At 35.6% G+C, this 24215-nt stretch overlaps 2 protein-coding genes across 2 annotated transcripts in view; one reads left to right on the top strand and one right to left on the bottom strand.

Moving 5' to 3' along the window:
- LOC146141129 (nesprin-1-like) overlaps positions 1 to 24215 on the top strand; it is a 340733-nt gene that overhangs the window by 32495 nt on the left and 284023 nt on the right. Inside the window, exons 31-39 of the mRNA XM_083392820.1 lie at positions 2277 to 2453; positions 3134 to 3418; positions 4013 to 4129; positions 6683 to 6874; positions 7557 to 7855; positions 8375 to 8488; positions 8959 to 9070; positions 9272 to 9364; positions 9627 to 9821. Coding sequence (XP_083248946.1) covers positions 2277 to 2453; positions 3134 to 3418; positions 4013 to 4129; positions 6683 to 6874; positions 7557 to 7855; positions 8375 to 8488; positions 8959 to 9070; positions 9272 to 9364; positions 9627 to 9821 — 1584 coding nt within the window. The remainder of the gene's footprint in view (positions 1 to 2276; positions 2454 to 3133; positions 3419 to 4012; positions 4130 to 6682; positions 6875 to 7556; positions 7856 to 8374; positions 8489 to 8958; positions 9071 to 9271; positions 9365 to 9626; positions 9822 to 24215) is intronic.
- LOC146141131 (uncharacterized) lies at positions 13604 to 19769 on the bottom strand. Its single transcript, XM_083391552.1, has 6 exons — positions 19549 to 19769; positions 18796 to 19008; positions 18089 to 18219; positions 17060 to 17170; positions 15676 to 15760; positions 13604 to 14844 (listed from the first exon to the last, which is right to left on the bottom strand). The coding sequence occupies exons 1-6, from the start codon at positions 19767 to 19769 to the stop codon at positions 14529 to 14531; spliced, it is 1077 nt and encodes a 358-aa protein (XP_083247678.1). The 3' UTR covers positions 13604 to 14528.

The raw sequence follows: 24215 nt of genomic DNA on the forward strand, positions 1-24215 counted from the left end.
CACGCGGCGAAAGTTATGCCAAACGCGCCCACTTCGAGTGTGTATTCTTGGCCGCTCGAAAGCTGGCCAATTTCTAGGGCCACTTTACCGCCCAGTCTTTTTTTTTCTCCACCTTTTTAAAGCCAACTATGTATTCTTTAGTTTAACATCACAGATTTGTGCGTTTAAACAAATTTAATTTAAAGCCGGTGTTTTAAAAAATTTCAGGTAATTTATTTATATTTTAATGTTAAAACTGGTATATATTTATTCGTTTAGTTGACTATGTTGTGTACTTTAAACAACTGGATTCTAACCCCTATTTTAATCCCGTGCTGGCATGAGCTTTTCAGCAAGCTGCAGTAAAAGTTGCGCTGTGCGTTTAACAACTAACAAAACATCAAGTTATCGGACGTTTTCTAGAACATTTTTGTTTTACTTTTTAACTAAAACCTAAGAAACACTGTTACGTATAATCGTATGCAATCTTAATTCTCCACCTTATTATATTTTTTAACCTAACTTTGGTATGGGAAACATATCTGTAAGAAAATCAGTTTAAAAAACTACCGCATTGTTTTGTAACACCAAAGTAAACTGGCCCAACGGGTGAAAATGTCACAAAAAATAGGGTTCCGGCTGCTTTTGGAGTGGCCCCGAATCCCGGCCGTTTATAAAGCCTACTTGAGTTTTTCCTAGCCGAGAAGCACTTGAGAAGCTAACCGTTCCTCCACAGCTGAAACCTGTTGCAGTTGCGCCCATGCCAGGGGCCCGCGCTGCCCTTGGCTGTTTGTTGAGCTATAAAGTTTGAAGTCTTGAATTAACGCTTTGTATATTGGCGGCCGTGGTTTAAATCGTTGGCGTCGTTATGTGTACGACCGGCTAGCAGGTTCAGCTTTATAGTGAGGTTTGTAGAGGTTTAACTGTGAGATGTTAGCTTGGTATGAAGCTTAGTAGTTCTTGTAACACTTATAGCTACACTGTTTAGTGATTTATACAAATAGTTGTTCCTTTAGGATGTTCACGAATGCAGGTTCAGCTTTTTAGTGAGGTTTGTAAAGGTTTAACTGTGAGATGTTAGCTTTTTACGAGATTTTTTTTAGAGACTTTTAATGCCTTATTTTTTGGCGATATACCTTTCTCTTTTAAATGACTAGAACTTGTTAATGAATGACTTTGACTAAGACAGGAAGGTCTAAAGAATATTTGCTTGTTACGACGCTTAGTTCTTGTAACACTTAGCTGCATTGTTTAGCGATTTATTTTACCAGTTGTTCTTTTGAAATGTTTTACGAAATCTTTGACTGTGTTTCTTTGCTTTTGCTGTCAGTTTAAGTTACGTTTTGTTGACTGAGCAGTTAAAATTGTACACGAAGTAAATGTGCCTGGATTGCTGATCTACCATGTGCTCTAATCGCCTGTTTGTAAGTTACCTTATTTAACATTGACTAGTAATTTGTTAGGAACGAAACATCGCAGTTGTTAGCTGTCGTTGATTAAAATAGATTTCTTCGCTTTCCGAAGAAAGTCAAACCTGTCATTTTTAATCGTTCAACAATTTTATTTTTGGCTAAGGTTTTAATAGTCTGATTGAAAAAGAGTAATATAGATCAGGCGTCTTAAATTCTTGACACTGCTCGTTTTGCGAAACTTTAAAACAATCATTGTTTAGGGGATAATGGCTGAGCTATAGGTTTAATAGGTTGCTTTGCTTTAAAAAACATTATAGGCCTTATGGAAACTTACATGAAAACATGGCTCAGCCGCTCAATACGACACTGTTGACATTCGATGATGTTGTGTGTGTACGTAGGCTTATACAATGTTGTTCACCATCAAGTCTATATATATACATAATATTTAAAGACATGAATAAATACCTTTAAATATAGGTCAAACTAAAGGAATGATTTGAACCCATTATTGCCGGCGTATGTGTTTACATAATAAGGAAAAACGTTTTTTACTTTTTGGGTAAATTTTAATAGCAGCTAAAAGTGCTCTATTTTCGCGGTTGAATTCAATTCAACTTTTGCGAAAAAGGCAGCGTACTCACCATTAGTGTGTATGTGTATCGCCTAACTTACCAATCAAAAACAACTCTTGATTATTTTTTTGCAAACGGACGTATCCTCGCTGGAGCCGCTTTGATAACCATATTAATGACGTCATTCGTTATCAGGTCGGGCCGCGATACTTTTTGTCCAAAATATCGGGCATCGGTAGCGGACATTCCTAGTAGTGCATGTGTATCGTCCAACTTGACATTCGACTATAATTCTTGATAATTTTTCCAGACGGCCGTAAACTCGCTGGAGCCGCTTTCACAGCGAGTAGCGAGTGACGTATCGGCTGGAAAAGAGCTCCACGCTGACGAGCAAGTTCCATCCTTTCTCTACAACGACGTCTCCAACCTGGAGAAGCAGTGGAACAATCTGCAGCAAGCAGCATCCGAGAAGTACGATCAGATAAAGGTGAGTTTTAAATTAAAAAATTTGACGTTATTTAACATTTCAGGAGTTTTTATTATATTTTATGTTAAAGCATAGTAGTAATATAAAAGCCCATTCAGAGGTAACATTTTTAGCGTTTCGAACAGCTCTTGATCGTTTTTTACTATGTTGTTGATAATGAACAAAGTGTTATTCGAAACGTTTAAAATGGTGCCCTTATACTGCTTTAGGGGCTTTTATTTTATTACTCCGTACCATTACGCTCCTATATCAACACCTTTTATATAAGGTACTTTTTACATTTATTCCGAAGGTTTTTCGGCAAAGCTTCAAAAGTTGCGCTGGGTGTGTAGCAAAATCAAATTCGTGGTTATCAAACATTTTCTGGGACATTTTGTTTTAGTTTTTTTCATTAAAACCTGATAAACACTGTTTCATATAATCTAATTTTCAATGTTGTTTTAGAAAGCCAAAATGTCTTTATTTTTATTCAAGACACCACTTTTTATTTATAGAAAAATATTTACCTGTTTTATTAATCCGTAATTTTCGTTTAAATAAAGCAGCAAAACATAAGTGTGATGTTTTTTTAACCAAAAAACTATGATGTCTACATCAGCAAAACATTGAGCTAGTTATAAATTAAATGCTGAATAAAATTGCCAACCTTTCAATAATCTTTTAAACTTTTTATTCCGTAGTCCACCGTGGAGGCATGGGAAGAGCACGAATCGTTGTGCGTCGAAGTGACCGACTTTATTACGTCATCACTCCCCGCGTTGGACGCGAGATTACGCCTGAGCAACCTCAACTCCATAAACCAGGAGCTGAACGGAAAGTTCCTCCTGAAGAAACAACTGGAGAGATCGGAAGAGGATTTTGCCGCTATTAAGTCCGGATGCCCCTCCTTGACCTCCAGGAGTAGTGAAGATGGAAAGAGGGATTTAAAGAGCAAAAATGATGAGATGAAGCAGGGACTGGCTAAGGTGCGTTTGGCGTTGTAAAATAAACGTGTGCTAAATAATGGGAAGAACCTGCGTCAGATATAAAACTTTTATGTGCTACACAGTCGTATTTAAATCTAAAAAACACACATAGCCTTGGTGGTTTACTAGATACAAAAAAAATTACTTCAGGAGAGTATAAAAAAATTCTTCCAATTTACATACAGTTAAAGCAAATAAAATGTCCCAAAATTGTTTAATAAAATACGATATTTCCAAAATTAGATTTTTGTTTAATTAATACTGAGTGTTGTTAATTTTTATGTGCATTGTGCAATAATATTTTACATTAACAAAACTTTAGGAAAGTCCTAAAATAATGAGCAATTTTATGTAAAACTTGACTATAAACATTATGGTTAAATAGAGATCCACTCCTAAAATCGTATTTTTCAAAACTACTAACCTATTGTATCTAACACCACTTTTACTGCGTATGCCAGTTAATAGTTATACAAAAGTTTGCGTCAGCTACTACCCAGGTTTAACACAGGAAACACCTCATTAATATATCTCAATGGTTTGATGTTAAGTTTATTTCACATTAGGTTTTGTTAAAATGTAAATTTCCCACAGGTTCGTGAAAAGCTTGAGTTAAACATCTCCAAGCTCGAAGGAATAAAAGAGGATTGGCTTGATTGCGACAAACAGCTCACCGAGATCGGACGGTGGACACAAGATGTTCAGATGCAGGTGGGAAAAAAATATTACGGTGGAATAAGAAAGGGTCTTCATTTGCAGCAGTTTAACAATACGTCTGTCATTTACAAAGTTCAGAACTATACACACAAACATTAAACAGTTTTAGAATCATGTTTTCTGGCTCTAGGCATGAGATAAACCTGTTGATAAACGTATTTTAAAAAGTTAATTAATTTCGTGACATCTCTTGTCGTATGGTCTTTGTTTTTATTTTGGTAAAATCATAACAAAATTATTAATATCATTTCCTAGCAAATCAATTGATTTTTTGTCCATGTTTTATGGAAAATATTGCAAAGGTCAGGCAACAGTAGTATATGTAAATCAAAAATGTTGGGGTTAGCTGTATAAGTTAGGCCACTATAGTTCGACAGGCAAAGTTGTTTAAGAGGGAATTGCAACTGCAAAAACACAGCCTTTTAATTGCTTTCCAATTTTAAAGAAAAAATTTCGGTAACCATATTTGCCTTAAACAATAGGCAAGTCTCTTGACTGCCAACTTTAAACACTAATAGACTAAGAACAGTAATATACCACCATATGTAAATACGTTTATGAACCCCTGTGATTTTTTTGTCTATTTTTAGTTGCTTTGTTTAATTTGGACAACATGCCCTTTAAATCTCGATTAATCTGCTCAAGTCTATCCCGTGCGTACCTACATTTATAAACCATGATAAGCAAACTACCAATAGCTAAACACGTTTATAAACTAGTGCGAAAAAACACGTTTTATAAACTAGTGCGTTAACAAACCCTACAATCTGCACAACCTACTCTTAAATGGTTTACATATGGCATATAGGTGTTTATTTTGAGGTCGCTTATCAAGTTATATTCGCCCTTTGCTTGTTTGTTGAGCAAAGTTTAGTGTCAGAAATGCGGTCTCCATGGTGATAGTAGTTTATACTGCCACCTGACGGTGTTAACTGCGGTCAAATTGTTTGTAAAAGATCTTTATGAGTATTCAGTTAGGGTGTGAATTGAATTAAAGCATATTGCTTTGATTGCTTAAATTTGTGTGATTTAAAGTTGCTAGCTTGATTTTTTGTTATCAAGCTTGTCCTGGTATTATCCTGTTATGCGTTCTTTTGTACATTTACGTATTGGTTTGTTTGTAGTGGCAGTTGTTTCTTATTTAGGTTTTAGTAAGTCGTATAGTAAGAATATCAAAACCCTTGGGTTGGTATTCAAGGCGTAATAACAATCCTTGGCATAATTTAAAGTCAGCTTACGGATTAAGTAATAAAGCAATAGGGAGGTTGTGTGTATTGAAGCAGTGGTGTGCTGTGATGACAACTGGGTACTTTGAATCGCAGATTTAGCACTTGTCCTTGCTTTTTTATCGAATAAAAAAGTTTTTAGCCTAAACATTAAACTACATATGCGTTTTCGCAGCTAGTCTAGTATTTAAAATGTTAGGATTTTTTTTTAGTCCGCGCAGACGAAAAACACAAGTAGTTCATTTTGGTTGACCATATACTAATATAAGCTTATTAAAGTACATTTTATTAAGGTAGTCAAAAAATATTTTACATAAGTTCCAAATATGTAGAATTATTTTCAGGATCTTTATTGACCATCCGAATCTTTATTTTGTTTGGAATATTTTTGTACCCATTGTATTTTCATGCTGATGTAATACAGCAAACAATCAGTTAAAAATAATTCATATTGTAGGCACAGGCAGCTATATAGGTGTATAAGATAAGCGACTTTCGTTTCAATGTAACAACTTTCCCTGCGATGGCATTTCTTGGTCTGACGCGAGGCTTTAAACTTTAATATGGACTTCACTCGGCTGTTTGTATTGCGAGACTTCATTAAACAACTTAACAGCAAGGTAACCAAATAAAACGCTACTGTTGAATTGAAATGGAGAAACATTCTTTCTGCAGCAACTATACTGAGGATAATCAGATTTTATTGGTTTCTTATCCTTTTTATTATGAAAAGTTATTATTAAGTGTACCGCACACTTGTATTTCATATAGGTATTTAGTTTATTTCCTAAACTACATTATAAACTATCGCCAAACGCGTAGTATCTACTTTAGGCTTTAAAAGCGAAATACATCTAAAATTCCTCGTATTGTCCACCAATTAAATAAACGCATACAATCATACTTAAACAATAAATAAATTGTTAACACAGCCACAGGTACAGTAACGATTTCATGGTAATTTTTTATCTATTAAACTTTTGACATTCCGACGTATTAACCAGCTATAAGATGGTATTAATTATGGTGGTAAGACAAATCATACACAGAAAGACGCCACTGGGTTATTGCGACTTATTTGTGTAGATACATAAATCTTTGGATAAGATGAAATGTACTTTAATTACTTACTGAATTGGACTTGAGTCATCTTGACAATGAATGCATTTTGATTTGGGTTATTTTGCAAATGGTATAATTTTAAGTTATTTTTAAATGACTTGACCTGACTTGGGTATAGCGAATGACTTAAATCCAAAATGACGTAAAAACAGTGATAGAAACCAATCACGCATACACTCATGTTTTCTGTCTTCTCCAGATATCTGAGATCGAGCAATCGGATGAGAGTGCCGAGGTGCTCTTCTCTCGCGCCCAGGAGTCCTCCGGAGCAGTGAGGAGCAAGGAGCAGGAGCTGTTGGAGCTGGAGGAGCGATGCTCTTCCATCGAAGGACTCGTGAGTCCGACCACACTGGACGCTAAGCTGACTACTGTGAGAGGAAAATGGAAACAGGTAAGATGATGTTCGTGTGTTGATAGATTAGGAATGTGACTTTATTGGGCTACACGATTTAGATGGGTCTTATTAGTTTTTAACAGTTGGAGTTTTGCGCAAAGCTTTTACGAGTTAGACTGGTTTTGCTAATGCATTGTTTTTTTTCTTCGCTGTGTTCGGAAAACGCATTTTAAATGCCATTTTTGTCAATATTTCTCCTTTTTTTTAAGGCTACAATATTTGGTATAAAATTATATGTGAACATTTAATTTACATCTTTGGCCACATGCTTTACTCAAACTTATCGTTTAACGTTCTTTGTACTTCTAGTATTCAAATCAAAGTTAATGTTTCTTGTTTTGGTATTTTACAACTACACAAAGATGCTAAGTAAGTCCAAATTCTTAGCATTTTTTTCGAAGGTTTGAAAACATTTTTCAGCCAGGGTTATTTTTTGTCGATTTTTGAAGGCTTAAAAAATAGCAACTAAAGCCTTCAACCTAACATAATTTCAAAGTCAAAATTTAATCCCCTTTGCAAATTAATTTTTCAGCTATATTACAGATCAGTGTATAGTGTACCTCTCTTTTTACTTCACGATTTGCCTTTAATAGTTTATTTCCGTCATGCACATAATGACAGATTCAGTTTTTCAAAAAACAACATCGCACAAAGCTAATTGTGACGTCACAAATTGCAGGCGCACGCCCGTGTGGAGGCGCTAGTAAGCAGCCTGGGCGAGCACCTGAGTCACCAGGATAAGTTTGACGCCACGCAGCGGCAGTTAGACGAATTCCTCGAAAACGCTCAAACTCAGCTGGAAGCGCCGCTGGAGGCGTGTTCGAGCTCGGATGACGTCACAGACCGGAAGGACGCGCACCTGAAGTTTTCACACGGGTTGGAGCAGGTCAGGTTGGGACTCACAACGCTCCAGTCTGAATCGAAGTTGCTTAAAGATTCGCGGAGCGCTAATGATGTATACAAGAAGCTACAAAACAGGTGATTTGTGGTGTTTATTTTTTTCGGATTTTAAATTGCATTTTGTGAAATGGTGAAAAATGCAGAATGGCATATAATAAAGTTCCTTAATGAACTAAATATGTTTTGAACACTAAACAAATATTTGTTCGCATCTTTTCCAAAGAAATCATATGATGAATTGTTGTGCTATATCAGTACGTTCAAGGTTGGTTTCGTTTGAACGCATGCCAATAAAAGCATGAACCTGTTTTTTTGCTTTATTTATTTATTTGCCGTTGAATGGCGGTGGACCAGTTTACCTTACTGACAGTGGATGTTTGTATTACCGGTGATTTTGCTCTTTTGTGCTCCCTTTTTAGCTAATTTTATTATTAATTATTTATTAATTATTAAGCGCTTCTTTGTCCTTAATGTTTTTCTCTTTTTCCATGTTTTATCTTTTTAAATATGTTTTACTTACAAAAATCAACTAAAACACAGCAGCACCTGCTTATCTGAATTGCATAATAATCATCTGATTGTCTTCGTGTTCTACAGGTATAATGACGTCATACAGAAGGTGAAGGCGCGCTCGAAGCTTTTGGACGAAGCGCTGAGAGCTTGGCAGCGATATGAAAAGGACGTCGGGGTGGTGAGGCAGTTCATCGAAAAGTAAGCGAAAATTGCAGGGAAACAGTTAATATCTTTAAACAAAATTAAATAAAAAAATATTTTTGTCCTAAAAATTGTGTTAAAAAAATCGTTTTTTTTCAAAAAAACTACGAAAATAAATTTGATATGGAAAATATGGTAATACTTAAAAATTCATCGAAATGGATTATAGGTATGTCCGAAACTCTGTAGCACAATCCGATACTGACAGTTGCTATTTTATGCTCAAATGGTCGTGTTTCGATCAAATTAATTTTCTTGTTTTAAAAAATCGCTGAACATTATTTTGCCCCTCTTCTATTTCAACGAGCATTGGCAACTTGTTTGGGGTAAAACAGTTTAGTTTGTGCGACTAAGACGCCTTCGAGTTTGGCCAAACCGCCAACTGAAGCAATTGTTTTGCTTTTTACATCTAAGGATATAAACATAGCCATTGAAAATCAACCTGAAATCGTTTTTTTTTTCTTCAGATGCGAAAAAATCGTTAGTGAGGTCTCTGGGGCGCTACCTGGTGACCAAACCAAGCTGGTGAATGAACTTGAAACAGCTGACAAGCTTTGCAACGCTGTGCCAGCATATCAGGTATGCAACTAAGTGTCACTGGAAGTTTTACTTAATCGTGTTTTTTTGTCTTTGTGAAGTATTTAATGCTTTAAAGAAGAAAACACTGCCCATCCTAGTAATAACTACTGAAAATACCTTTAGCTTACCATCTTTTAAAACCTATAATCGCATGGTCAAACTGCATGGCGAATTACAATTACTGTTTTGTTTTATGCTCAGCAATCTGCGTCTGCGTTGAAAGACCAAGCCGAGGATCTTTCGCAATTCGTTGAAACCGATTCGGATCTACTTCTCACAAAGATCAGTGCTATGGTATTTATATTTTTGTACTGTGACACAAAACCTTTTCCCAGTTATAAAATAAAGTTGAAATTATTATTGTTTTATAGGTTTTGATCAAGCCTTTTTCCACGAGCCATTATTAAAAACCTTACGGGGCATTAAATGAAAGTTAAAATTTATTTTCAAGGTTTTTATTATTACAAATATTTTCCTAGGAATGCCATTTGGAAAGAATTTATTTTATACTCCTTTTATGTTCAATGTTTTGATTAACCCATCTGTTTTATTCCAGGAATGCCTTTTGGAAAGCCTCCCCCAGCAGTTCGCCGACCGCAAGCGAATCGTCGCCGCCGCCCTTGGAAGTCACGTGATGTACGCCGACACGGTTGAGCGATTCACCGGCTGGCTCCTCGCCTTCGAGAAATCTCTTCGAGCCACCACTGACGTATACCTTGATGACGTCACACGCGCAGTGACCGTGATCCAAGTAAGAGACGATTGAATATTGTGACGAATATGATTGGTTGGTTGGTGCAGGTGTGACTTGTGTTTGACTGCATTACGGAGGGCTCGAAATTTAAAGGCGAAAATGTGATTTTGAAGCGCAACAGAATTTTTTTCTTGAAAATAAAAAGTTTTTGCTCCTGAAATACAACTTTTGCTTAAAATTCCTTTTTAAATCGTAAAAAAAAATTCTATAATGTAAAAAAATGCTGTATTTTAATAAGTCTTCAATTTGGCCAACTCTTACAATATAAGCTGGAAAAATCGTCTAAATATCCCTGTTTTTTTAGCTATAAACTGAAGTAATTGCTTAACCTGACACAGATCTTTTTTTTTTGTCCAAGACAGTTTGAGCCCTGCGTAGTGTATGTGTGTATTTTGTGTTGTGGTCTGGATAGTTTCCAGCTTATTTACAGCTAGTTTTAGAGTCAGGTTGTGTGGAATCTGTTTTTAGTGTCAGATTTTTTTCCAAGCAACCTTAAGAGAACAGTTTATCATAACCTTAAAAACGAACTCATAGTTTAGTGAAGAGCCAAGTTGTGTATTGAAAAGATGTATGAGCGTCTTTGTCTGCTAAATAGTTATGATGCATGTGGTTGTTTGTTTTGTTTATTGCTTTATATTATAATGCAGGCAGATATCGTTGTAGTAACCAGATTTGTGTTGCAATCGAACTTATTTTATTACAAGATATATGCAAAATTTGTACAGTGGATATGTTGTATATATTGACAGAGAACTATTTTGCTGTACTTTCATAATTCAAGAACAATACACAACGTTGATATTTTATGTCATGCAGTAAAAAATATGTTGTACCTATTTACATAGCAAAACAGTATGTTACATAGATTTTGTATGTAACGACTGAGAAAACATTTGCTGTACTGTAACAAAATAAGAACAATGTCATACGTAGATAATGTAAATCGTAATTAAGAAGTTTTTTCTCTATTTTTTTACATGAAAAAAACAACATTAAGGGTCGAATTTTTGTGTGATTTAACAATCGTTGTTAACATACAGCGTGCTCTTTATTGACCTTTAAAAGTTTCAAGGTCGTGGAATTGGAAGTGGATTATTGAGATCTAAATATATTGGCTCACTATCATCTTTCTCTGAAATATTGTCGTACATTGAAACCGAGTCAAAATCTTCGCTGTTTCTGGCCGATTTAATGTAGTTTATTCCTTCTGTGAAAACTTCGTCATTTTTTAGGCTTTTTTGGCTGGGCAGAGGCATCATAGACCTCGGTGAAAAAAGAAAGGTTTGGTTGGTTTTGATTTCTGAGACTTTAATGTAACGAGGCGAGGTGTCATCGTAAAGATTGCTTAAAACAGTGACGTTTTCCGTATCTGTGTCATTTTCGAAATAACACCGCTTTCGTGGACGACGCCACCTAAAAAAGTTATTTTTTATTTTTTTTGGAATTGATATATGAGTTCGTGCTTATTAACAAAACAAACACATAACGTTGTCATAATTTTGTTATGAATAAATGTAGCATCTTACCTTTTCCGTAAACTCATGAGCAAGATCACAACGAATATTGTTTCGGTCACAAATAGACCAAGCACAACTTTCAACGTTGTTTTACCTGTGCAAATAATAGGGAACATGTTAACCGTTTAGGTCTCTAATTTCAGTGAAAAAAAACCCATATTACACGAAAAACATACTAAATAAACTGAATGCACCAGAGACCAGAGTGTATGCACAACCATTATTTTTGAGCAATAAAACTAAAGGTTTATACGGGTGAAACCTGCTACCAATGGTTTGGGATGCAATAAACATACACTCTTTTATATACCACTATGTTGACGTACGACATACCTGATGGTTTGATGTCCGAATGTTGCAGAGTGAAAATGCTTCTTTGCAAGGTGAAATACTGCCTTGTTAATGTTGAGTTGGGTATGCTATAGACGTAGAAGAAACTGTCGTTGTAGTTTTGAGCTTGAAGCACGTTTGATACGAAGAAGTCTGGCCGGCCGGCAGATCTTAAACGTAAAAAAATACCGGACTTGTATCATGTTAAATCGTAAAGAGTCGGCTACAAAGGTTTACTCATATTTTTGGCGTTACAAGCTAAACAGTGTTCTTAATAAATTAAAACTTGATGATTTTTTTACAATAAAGTTCACTCTTAATATTGGTTTTACTTTTGCAAAAAAAATCCTTCTGAATAAATGACGACTTTAATTGCTTTATTTTTAAAACAGATTTTAAAAACGAAAATTTTGTAAGTTTAATTTCCTAAAAACACAATTTTCTGCTAAACGTCAGTGAATTAAGAATTGCCTCGGCCAAAAAATAACTACGTTAACTGCAGATAAAGGTAACCTATCAGGAGTTATGTATTAAGTTTTGTCATGTTCGCTTAAAAAGTCTAAAATTACTTGGTTGACTACCTTGATTGCCATTGTGGAATTCCCAGTTCAGCTGTAAGCAGATATTTCCTATTGACGCATCTGTATCGACTGACGTTAAGCGGTTGGCCTGGTACAATTTTGCATGCGATATAGCCAAGCGCTTCAAATGGCCCAACACCACAGTCTGGCAACCAGAATCCAACCCCTGTTTCGTTATCCTGGTAGCTACTTGTTAATCCAAATAGTCTTCTAATGTCGACGTTTTCTTCTCTTCAAATGAAAAAACAAAATGAGATGATTTGTTTCTGGCTTTCACGACTTTGCCAGAATTATTATTACGGATTTAATTGTAACTAAACAAGAACTAAGGTAATATTGTTTGTTCGTATGTTTTATGTTTTATAGAAACGTTTATAAATTTTAAGTTTTCCTTTGGGCATTCGTAAGAGTTTGATGCTACATTCGCCATTTTAACGGCTAAAAACAAGATCTCGCGGTTACAAAACATTTTAAAGATAAGAAACACATTGATCTACATTTTTACCCTTTCACAACAACCATTTCTACTCTTGCTTTATCTCGGTAAGCTTCTCTTTGAAAATGTTGGCCAACCATACTGTAGCCATTAGGTGCATTGGCTTCCCAAATGGTAAACTCAGTTTCAGTTATTACAGCCCGTCCAGGCACTGTGAGCTTTTCGAGTTTAGCTTCGATCAGATTTAAAACTGAAAAGTATGGTAACAATTTCAAAGCTGAGTTTCACCTCTTTGCAAAGGTTTTATCGCTTACAAGTGTCTAGGTAAACAAATACTAGGGTCTAGATAAAATCGTGGTCGTTAAGGTTGTTCAAATTTAAAAACAACTGGATTTGTTTTAATGCACACTTTTTATTGGCACAACCAAGACAACTCTGTCCGTTCGATTATGTCTTATCCAATAGTAAGTATGTATATAATAGATCGACGTTTCGACGTGCTACACAGAACGTCTTCATCAGGAAGTAGGGTACATTCTGACTTAGACATTTCATTTAACGCCTTGCTGTATTCTCAAATAATTTGAATTTAACTAATACAAAATTTTATAATAAAAGAACATGTACGAAAAGTTTTAATAATATATCTTCACCAATTCTTACCTGCCAAAACGGGCACAATAACCTTAGTTAACTCCATAACGCTTTCGTACAAAACTCCTCAACATGTTATAGTTTAGCGCTCGCATAGTGGTCTTTGCTGGGCACATAAACACGCGAAATCTGCATGTAACTTACTTGCAGGTAAATTTGCCTTTCCTGTCTAAAGTCCTAATCGCTTTGTTGTTGAAAAGAGTGAGTAACATGCTTTATAGGTGCCAAAGGCAAAGAAACTTTACAGCTTGTGTGCGTTATCCGAAGTTTTATTAAAAATAAAATACGAAAATAAGTAAAATTACAAATCGCGTTTACATGATACGCTTGTGTGCTCATACTATGAAAAAAAAATGCAATCAAAAATAAAGTTAAAGACAAGTGTCTAATACAAAATATGATCAACAACATATGCATTGCTTTTTCATGTGTTTCAATGCATAACATGTTAAACGAACGTAAACTACTCTACGTGTGTCGCTCAAAATATGACCTGTTATTGAAAAAAAGTGACGTCACTGCGTTATGACGTAGCAACGATTGTGACGGGTATCTATCATTCAAGCCTTAAAATTGTGTTGTGCTAGAAATACGTTCCCACAGAATTTCACTTGTTGATACACCTTCTACCAATCTATATGTAAGTTTTTTCAGTGTCACTTCGTTGATGTGCAATCATACGTTGTTAGAATAGCCATAGGTCACTTCTGTTTTAGAAAAATGTTTTGTAAAATGAGCAAGAAAAATGACATTTTAACGCATTTTGTTAAGTGTCTTGGTAACCTTATCTTCATGAAAAAATCAAACAGAGTGGGTCGTCTTTCACTGGATAATGGTTGCTTCAACGTCGTTCTTTGAACCGCGTAGTAGTTTTTTTTTTCAAACCAATTAGTTAAACTTCCGTTACTAAATATTATTTGTGTGACTAGGTCATCTTTTCAGAAAAACGTGTCATATATAGGCAGGAAAAAGCCAGTTTATAAACTGGTCACTTGTTGCTTCTAATCTAGGCATTCTTTAAACCCGCGTAGTAATTTTGTACTTCTCGAACCATTTTGGTTAAATCTCCGCGCAGTCACTAACATTCATTTGTATGACTAGGTCATCTCTTCAGAAAAACGTTCAGAAATATCGTCAGGAAAAAAAGCCAGCTAATAAACTGGCCACTTGTTGCTTAATCTAGGTTCTAGGCCATTCCAGGAACGGCGTAAATGTTCTCGTAATCGTGGTTTGGCGAGTCCGCCATAGAATACGGGTTCATGTCTCTGGCGAACGCATAGTCAGACTCTCCGCTTGTGTACAGAACGTTGTCCTTCGTCTCTCTTTCCCAGTGGCTTTCTCCGTACAGGATATTTTCCTTTACTTCCGCTTCCGGGTTCTCAGGCCGCTCTCGCCTGCCACTTCCCACGAAGCGGGCGATCTCGTACTCACTCCCAGTGGTCGTCGTCACCGTGGTCGTGTTGGCGCTAGATGGCGCTACCTTCATGATTTGTCGACGGTACCTGGGTTAAAGTGGTTGACATTAGATTAGGCGCAATGCCGAGACACGAACCAAGGGAATATTTGGGCATTCGTTTCTTGTAAAATTGATAAAATAAAAATTTAAAGCCTTAGCGTGCAGCCCGTAAATTAAATAACAATAGACATATTTTTGGCTGTTTTGTACAAGTGTTAATTATTGAACTTGCCAAGTTAGGAAGATGTATAAAATGCCTAAATTGGATGCCCACTTGAATTTGTTATTTCTAACATGGCCTGAATATATTTCGTATTTCTTCCGGCTTTAAATTCCTTTTCAAACGCGTTGTAGCCGCTTACATTTAATAAAACGTTAATATAATACTCATATTTACTAACACACCTTTTGTATATTTTAAACCACTTTTATATATGATTTTTTTTTAACTTTAAGTTTTTCTTTGATTGTTGAACTGTGCCAACGCTATCTTATTCGTTGCGGTTGTTGCTGTATAACAACGGGAAAGTTTTTGTGGCGAATGGTCTGATTGTGGCTATGACCCAAAGGTGTGCGATTGCATCTCGGACTGTGCAGATGGTAGACGATATGGGCTGTCCAGGTTGTCAAAACAATCAGTTTAGGTGCAAAGAAAATAGCCAAATTGTTACCCGGTACTTTGTTTGATGCCAACACAGACTATTTAAATGCTAGTGACGAGTTAAAACGTATGGTAAAATATTGAACTTTCGTGAATGGCAAAAATAAACCTGTGCACCTGATATAACAGACTAAAATATCTAAACATTGAACATAATAGGGTGTGGTGCAATTGCAAGATGCATAAACAGTTTAAACAGTTTAAAGCACTACTTACCTTACACAACACACAAGTACAATAATGACAAGTAGAGCAGATCCCACGATGAATGCAATCGCTATTTTCAGCTCCATGTTCTTTTCTGCAAAACAGAAAAAACGTAAAAGTCGATCCCGGTACTTTTAGCCGTGCTTTATTAAACATCCTGTGCAAGTCACGTCGTTGCCCTTTTCGAGTGGATTTTTGCGACGGAATTTTAGCGATTATAAAGTGTCGTTTTTTTGCGAGAAACCTTCAACGTAAGAAAGGTCAGTTTTCGATTTTGCCAGACTGTCCTAGTTTTCCACTTTGAAAATGTCACCTCTGACTAGGATGCCATTTAAAAAGACCGTTTGTCATTTTTTTCCTTTCGAAAGGCACTTTTTGAAGAAAGGCCAAACCAGGGTATTTTTGTGACGCCGTGAGGTACTCTGCGCTGTGGTGATTAGGACAAAAATACGTTATAGTTTTTTAATTTGCGGCAGTTCGATCGTAGGCCTTTTAGTGAGAAAGTTTCGAAAAAAAAACAGAAAAAGGATTTTTGCCTTTCGAATCTGCATAAAATGTGTCCTACGTAGAATTTCCCCTTGAATTTACGCCTTAGGTAGTTAACCTCTTGCCAACCCACCATCTCGACATGCAACTGGCCGTGCTCCTAAAGTGCGTGAAAGGTTGTCGCTTATAAGTTGACGTGCGACCCACACGATCAGAAAAATTTACAAGCGCCTAGCTGAAATTCTGACCTCTAGTGCAAATGCATTGCCGTCACGTTTAACTATTCTCCAGACGGTCAGCATTAAATCTGCCTTTGAATCTTGTTAAAGAATATTTGTAAAATGCTTTTCTTGTTAACGTTGATTTTGTGATGGTGAGTCTGTTTTTAAGTAACCTTTAGTAACCCCTTATGACCTTTCATACTTTTATTGTAACGCTGACAATACGCCTGTTACGTCATAATATAACCCATTACGTCATAATATAACCCATTACTTTGTGACCGCACATAACAAATATTGTGACGTCATTCACGTTAGATGTACTTTATAATTAGCAATTGAGCAAAGCATCTTAAAAATAAGTATTTTGTTGTATATTTCTTTTTTGCTAAAATGATTCAATTACCTCTATTTGGCCCATATACTCTTTTAAGAGACCTGCTTTTATAACCTATTTCACAGCGGTCAAAGTTTGTTTATTCTTGACAACACTATCAGCGTGCTTAAAGATCAAAGACTCTTTAAATGTAGGTTTACAAAATTCCTGTAAATTACTAAATGCCCCCAACTTCACAATTTAGGACTCACGAATGCGGTCGTATTTCGTCCATTTTAAACCTATGCTTAACTATAGTTTACTCGATGCTATACACATTAAAATTCACGCACATACACATATGACTTACCTTGCACTATAGGAGGTTTTCTACTAGCAGGGGTATTAGTAGAGCTGGTCGTGGTTGAGGTTTGTGTTGTGGAGGTGGCAGCCACTGCTATCCGCTTCGTTTTTGTCACAACTGGAAAGGAAGTAAACCCACTCGTGTAATGAATATATTTAAAACAGTCATGCAAATCACCTCTACCGTTTAATGCTAAGTGTGAATAGCGCATGTGGACAGCATTTGGTTTCTTCTGGTTCAAATTGTTATCAGTATCACAACTTTCCAACATAAGTGTTCAAAGATAGATTCCCCAAACGTTTCTAATCTTTTTACATAACAACTCTAGTGTTTGACTATGATATTGGCTCATTTCACGGTTTTAATATACAGTATATAATTCTTTTTTTTTGTGAAATCAACCATAAGAACTTTAAATATAAGTAACTAGTGTTTGGTGTCGTATACCACATTTCACAAATTAAAATATGGATTTCAAAGTTTAAAAAATACCTTATAACGTTTCAAACTGTATTTTAACAACTGCCTTATATGATCGGTAGATCTTTTTCTTAAACCCGTTATTTTCCATATTTTTTCGTATTTTTTACCTTTACAAGTTAATATTGGAGTCAGGTTTCGCGTGAACGGCAGTATTTGTTTACCACAACCGGTTTGTGGTATAACACAGTGCGTGTTTACATGTGCTACTGGCCTCCGTACAACGCGTTTAAAACATGAAACGTTTCCGCAACTAAATGCTGAATACGCGTTATTGCCGGTTAGCTTTTGTGCCAACTTTTTGTTGCATAAGATTTATTATGTAAAATTTGAAAATATCGGATATTTATACTTCCAGAAAATACGTATCCAACGTTCAATAAATAGGATGTTGTAACCAGGCATGGTATATACTAAAATAAGTTCTTCTGGTATTTAATTGCTTGTCCAACGTTTCGGCTAACTATCTAGATAGCCTTCATCAGGGAATGTAACACACCACGGCCAACAACACGCGAAGTAAAATCACGACATTTCTATGTTTGCTTGGCTTACCGTTCCACCACTTTAAGGTGTAGGCCCTTATTCTGTAGTTGGTCACCATAGGGTAAGTTAGTATGTAGAACTCGCTCTGCCATCCGCTGTGCGATGTAATTGTCGAAAGCTTGTGTCCGTCGCCGCTTGAACTAATAATATATATGTATTAATGTTGCCCTGAATATGTGATGATGGAAATCACCCTGACCCTTGCAAGATAAATGTCGACCGTAATTCCTGATCAGTAACAGCAGAATACTCCAGCAAAGCTGATACGTGTATTAAATTGCTAATATGTGTATTAATTGGTGGTTAGAGATGGCAGTAAGACGCAGATAGATCTAAGGTCATACATATATAAAAAATGGTTTTGAGGAGGTTGTACACAAGTCTTTATTCATTTTCAACATTATGTAGGTGGGAATTCTGCTCTTTAGTGTAAAAACATATTTTAATGCTGAACACTATTCTCCGTATTAGGGTATTTCGGCTAAAAACAAAAATAATCAAAAAAATCAAGTTACCGTAGAATATATGAACTAGCATCATTTATTTACAAATCATACAGTGTTAAATATGAGACCATTAGCCTACTTTAAATCTTCATTAAAAAAAGGGATTTTTTTCTTCAAAATAGGTTATTGTTTTTTTAGCATTTTCTTCAGAGAAGCTTTTGTGATATCAGTATACAATATTATACATTGGATATTTTGTGTTATACTCACTACAAAACACCCTTCCTGTACGCCACGGAGGTAGCTTCTCTCTTCACGCATCTATATTTGCTCTTATCAGGCTGTGTAGCGTTAGGTGCGCCTACAGATCCCAAGCTAACATAACCTTCGGGACACCGCATCGACCAGATGTAGAGCTTATCCTCGAGCATCTGCCACTTGCCGTACAGTTCCACCGGTTCTGCCAAGCTGCCGTTCACAGATCTGAAATAAACGACTGGTTTATATTGGGATGATGTTCACGTTTACCAGTGAACATATTCGAAAAAACTTTGTATTTGTTTAGCATTTTTTAATGCTACTCATTTCATGCGCCCTAAAAGAAATGAGTATGTCGATTGTTGGCCTTTTTTTTATTAAGGTATGAGCTCATTAAAATCAGCAGAATTAATTTCTGAACTTTGTATTTTGCTTTTATATAGCTCCCCATTCATATAGGTGGGACCACACCAGAACAAAAGTTTACATTTCCAGTTTAAAATGCTTGCTTTGTTCTGCTGCATAGAAAAATTGATCCACAAAAAACATTAATCGTAATGGTTTTACTTCATGTTTTGAGAAAATCTTGATGCACACAAAAATATATTAGATTAATACCAGTAACAAGTGTATAAGTGTATTTTCGGAAACAAAAACAGTGCTAGCGTGATTTCGATAAAACGTTGCCACAGCCAAACAAAACTATAGACGAGTCGCCGACTATAAATAAACTCTCACTCGAACCCCACAAGTTAAAATCATTACCTTCCGACGAAAAGATGCTTGTCGCCGACGGGATTCGAACCGTTGTTGTGAGCGAACTGGCCAAGTACGTAGAAGTCGCTTCCAGCAGGTGCTTCAGGTTCCCATATCGAGCCGATTTGTGCCTTGTAAATCGCACGGGCACTTTTCGCCTCGAACACGTCTACCACACTGTCGAGGCAGAGTGCTGGAACTAAAAACAAAACTTCAGTTGTCTTTTGCATGTTTTTATTACATTTGAATTGCTTTACAACTGCCTTTTGTAACAAACAGTGTTATGAACAAGTTATTTGGGAATGACTTAAATCCTTGTCAAATTGATTGCAAGCAATGTTATCTTAACTTAAGTTAATGACTTGCCTTAAGTGCATTGTAGTTAATGTTTTTTGTTTTGTTTACTTGACTTGGCCATTTTGCCGAATAAGTTACAATAAATGGGTGTGTTTTCATCAATTAGTGCGAGAAATTTAAAGAGAGCCATGGTTGTTTGGTTACTTTTTGGATAATATCGAACTTGTTTTTTAACCGCTTTTCAAACATTCTTTTAAACAAGTTATTTTGAAAATCCCTGTACCCGTAATTCAAGTCATTATAACGTTTCATTACAAAATGTGATGGTAACATTGATGTAGCACAGGTTACTGTTTTGTCATTACACGCTTGCTTATTTTCGGTCGTTCCAAATTAGCTCAAACTAAAGGTATAGTTTGGGGCAAATACCAGTTGTAAACAAAGCGTATAGTTTGTTATTAACTACCGAACAGATAAGGATAATAATGTGAGTTATTTTCAATATATTTTTAACCATAAAAAAGACATGTTGTTTTTTACCTTATTTTGAGCCCTGGCGTTGGTTTAAAAAAAATTGGTCTCCTTAAAACAATTAGAAAAAGTAGACTAAATGATAAAAAAGTTTAAAAAGTCGGCCACGCCTTAAACGTAACGCAATGATCATTTTAACAAAATTTCCCCTATTTCCGCCTTAGGCTTTGTCGTTCTACTTTATGACTGTATCATGACTTATAAGTTCTTAACAGTTATTCATTTTAAGCCTCGTAAAGCGCCCCGTGACTGTTGGACCCGATGATTTGAAAATTGTTGTACGGGAAATTACGTCAGATGCGTTAGTTTCGACGCAACATCTTTGCAATTGTTCTTCGCGTTGTTCTACATTGCACATCGAAATGTGTCATCTCTTTTTGGGTTTTTGCACTCTGAGTCAGAGACCTCGAGGTCGCTCTAGGCGTGATATGTGCGCCCCAGTAGTGGTCTAAAACAGGGTTTCCAAAACTTCTTTACTACTCACATTATTACAACTTTCCGCAAACATTTGACAGTTAGCACTCAACCTTATCGTATTTATACTCTGCAACAAATTTGTTGAAGTAAATGGGTAGCTCACGGGTTTTGATTTTCACATTTGTTTTGCATTTGCAAATCTCAGGGAAAAAATAATTTTATGTGAAATAACCCTTAAAAAAAAATAAATAAATAAATAAATAAAAAAAGGCGTAAAATTGATGTGGACACATTCGCGACCCCCAAAACTCGTTTGTGTTATCCCCATTTTGTGGAACCCTAATGTCAGTGTCAAGATACATTCACTATGTCGAATGATCGATAAGATATGTAGCCTACCATTATATTTCCCAATTTTTTGTCGAAGAATTCTTTTAATGGTTAATCGCCATTTTTGTTACTCTATATAAGTTTTGTTATTTTTCTGATTTTTTTTTATTGAATTTTCTTACTGCAGTTTAACTGGGCGGCGTGAATATATGTTTTCGGTTTGGTGTTTGGCGTGATAGTAACATTGATGTAGCAAAGGTTACTGTTTTGTCATTACACGCTTGCTTATTTCCGGTCGTACACCTACAAAACAAGTGACGCATGGCACCGTTTGGCGGAATAAATCACGTTTCGACATACCCGACAGGTCAAAAAACGTAATCGATGGTTGTAAACCCTAATGAACGTATTTTAATGTATCGTTTTGTCGGTCCAACGCTAAACATAAATTAATATAATGCAACTTGCTAAAATTAACACAATAACAACGCTGGAATATTTTTTCGCCCATAGAAATATCCTAAATCCCACAGCGAAAAAACGTAATCAATGATTTTAAAAAGCGCATTGATAAATTGTTAATGGTGTTATTCTTTGTCAAACGATCACACATGTAAATATAATAGGAAGTAGCTATTATTCATTCAGCAACGCTCTAATTTTTAAAACGTCCGTATATGTACCCTCACCAAAATATTATTAGATTTGTCCTTACTGAATATCTGCGTTGAATACTAGTTTCCTTACCTATGAATAACAACTGTAGAACAGTAATAATCCATTGTCCTTGTTTCATATCTATGGAAGTATTTTAAATGTAACCTAAAAACGTAAAAATAGTGTAGTTTATAAACATTAATTTGACAATAACTTGCATTTCGTTTGTCGTAACTGTCGAAATAGAATTAGATAATAACACTGTATTTATATCTTCCAAAATAAGTTGTATCGATCGTATCTTCGAAAATAGTTTTATATTGAACATGCAGAACTGACTTTTAAAGCTGTGCGACCGCAAGATATATTAAAAAAACTTATATGATGTATACATGACTAAGTTAAAATATACTTAATATAATATAGATTACATGTAAAAGGGTTTCTACACTGTCCGTGCCAACAATACGTAAAAAATGCGATTAATTTGCGAAAAAAACAACTCCAGAATGACGTAATGATTTGACCTCAAATGACCACAAAGGCTAATAGTAGCAAAATATGGCACATTACGTCGTTGTTTGGAGAATAATGGTTGAAGGTTTTAGTTTAGCGGTTCTTAACCTTTTTATGGTCGTGGTCCACTTTTGTTTTGAAAATATTCCGTGGCTCACTTTTTAAAGTTCTGCTTAAATTTGTTATAAAAGAAATCAAGAATAACTTCAAAGTGTGAAAAGAAGAACGTTTTATAATAACCCACATGTAACGCAACTGTTAATGCGAAGCTTGAGATTGTAGTGCAAAATGAACTAAATATTTTAACAAATGAAACTAAAACTTTCACCAAGTTTACAATTTTCCAAATGCTCTGTGGCCCACCTCAAAATTAAGCCGATACAGCAGTAGGTACCATTTTGAACGTTTTACACTATATATTCATTTTTAACATCTCCGTCTGGCAAACTTGTCTAAATAGTTAATCATGTCCATTTTAAGAACAACTGTTCCATGCACTTGCCTTATTTGTATAAACCTGAAACTACTACAGTAAAGCTGTGTGCGTGTATAGAGCCCCAGACACTATAGCACTATGTGCTCAGCCCACATCATGTGAAACGAAAAAGCGGAAGATGTAACGCGACTCTTCCTGTTTACTTTCTGCCAGCTTCGAGTGTTGTATAATCTCTGTTGAGGAAACAGGGCGAATGCTTTTTAAGTTAGTGCATGGTGTAGTACGCCGAATATCTGTATAGTTTTTCGTATAGTAAGAATATCTAAGCCCATATAGAAGTATAGGTAGCAGTAGGATCAGAATTATCTGTATTTATTTTAATGATGAAAATTATATAGATATATTCGAAACGTTCATAAAATGCTATACCTTCTTGTGTATGGGCTTTGATATTCTTACTATGTCTAACTCATTATACCTCAACCCATTATGCTCCAATGAATAATTTTCGTTTGATTACGTATAAAGTCTGTGGTTTAAAATAAATGACAAAACATTTCCTTCTCTAACATGGCATTTTGTCCCTAGTATCATTTAACTTAAGTTTAAAGCCTTAATGGAATACTGTTTGCCTTGTTAAAATATTTGCGCACTAAAACGTTCATTAAACTTAAACGTCTCGTTTAGTGTTTCATATCGAGCTTTTATCATCTATTTTATTAGTATGCCTATTGCCTATATACTAACCATAGAAGTTAACTGCAAAATAAGTACGCCCTCTAAAATTTTGCAACTTAAAGCAACCGCTAAGATATGCACATATAGTAATATGCCTATTGCCTATCCTGTGTATTCGTTGGAACGATCGTCCAATGATACTATAGACAACTAGGACCAGCCTAATTACCATCACGAACCCTCATTAAGGCGAGTTGCACTTTGCATAAATTGCCTTCGCGGGCTAATTAACACTGCAGTATAGTTGCAATCTAACGACAATGATTTGGCAGATTCGGACGAAATTCCCTAATCATTTCTACTGTCTCTTGTACGATTGAAATTCCTTCTTAGGAATTTATAAACTGAATGCTAGTTTGGATATATTTTAACGCTATGTTAGCGAAGTTAAACATTGTGTATAAGTAGAATTCGTATAACTTTCACCAAAACCAGAACTAAATGCATCTTTATTTTTACATAGCATTTTTAATTTTGCTGCTTTGCCAAGTCTTAATAAACAACTGATTCTGTAAGTTAACTAGGAACAAAATTTTCTACGCAAATACTTCCCCATTGTGCGCGCATTCGCAAATTACACACAATAGGAGAAACACTAATACATTACTATCTTTCTTTAACTGTCTCCATCATTCCAATCAGTAATAGCTTTGTTGTTGTTTATGCACCGTATCAACAGGGTAAAAGCCTACAATGCATCAACAACCGGTAGACGCGTAATTTGTATTTTCGGCTACTCTCAGTTACTAAGAGA

The sequence above is a fragment of the Ascidiella aspersa genome, chromosome 6 (assembly GCF_963924565.1).
Source record: "Ascidiella aspersa chromosome 6, kaAscAspe10.2, whole genome shotgun sequence".
Lineage (NCBI taxonomy): Eukaryota > Metazoa > Chordata > Ascidiacea > Phlebobranchia > Ascidiidae > Ascidiella > Ascidiella aspersa.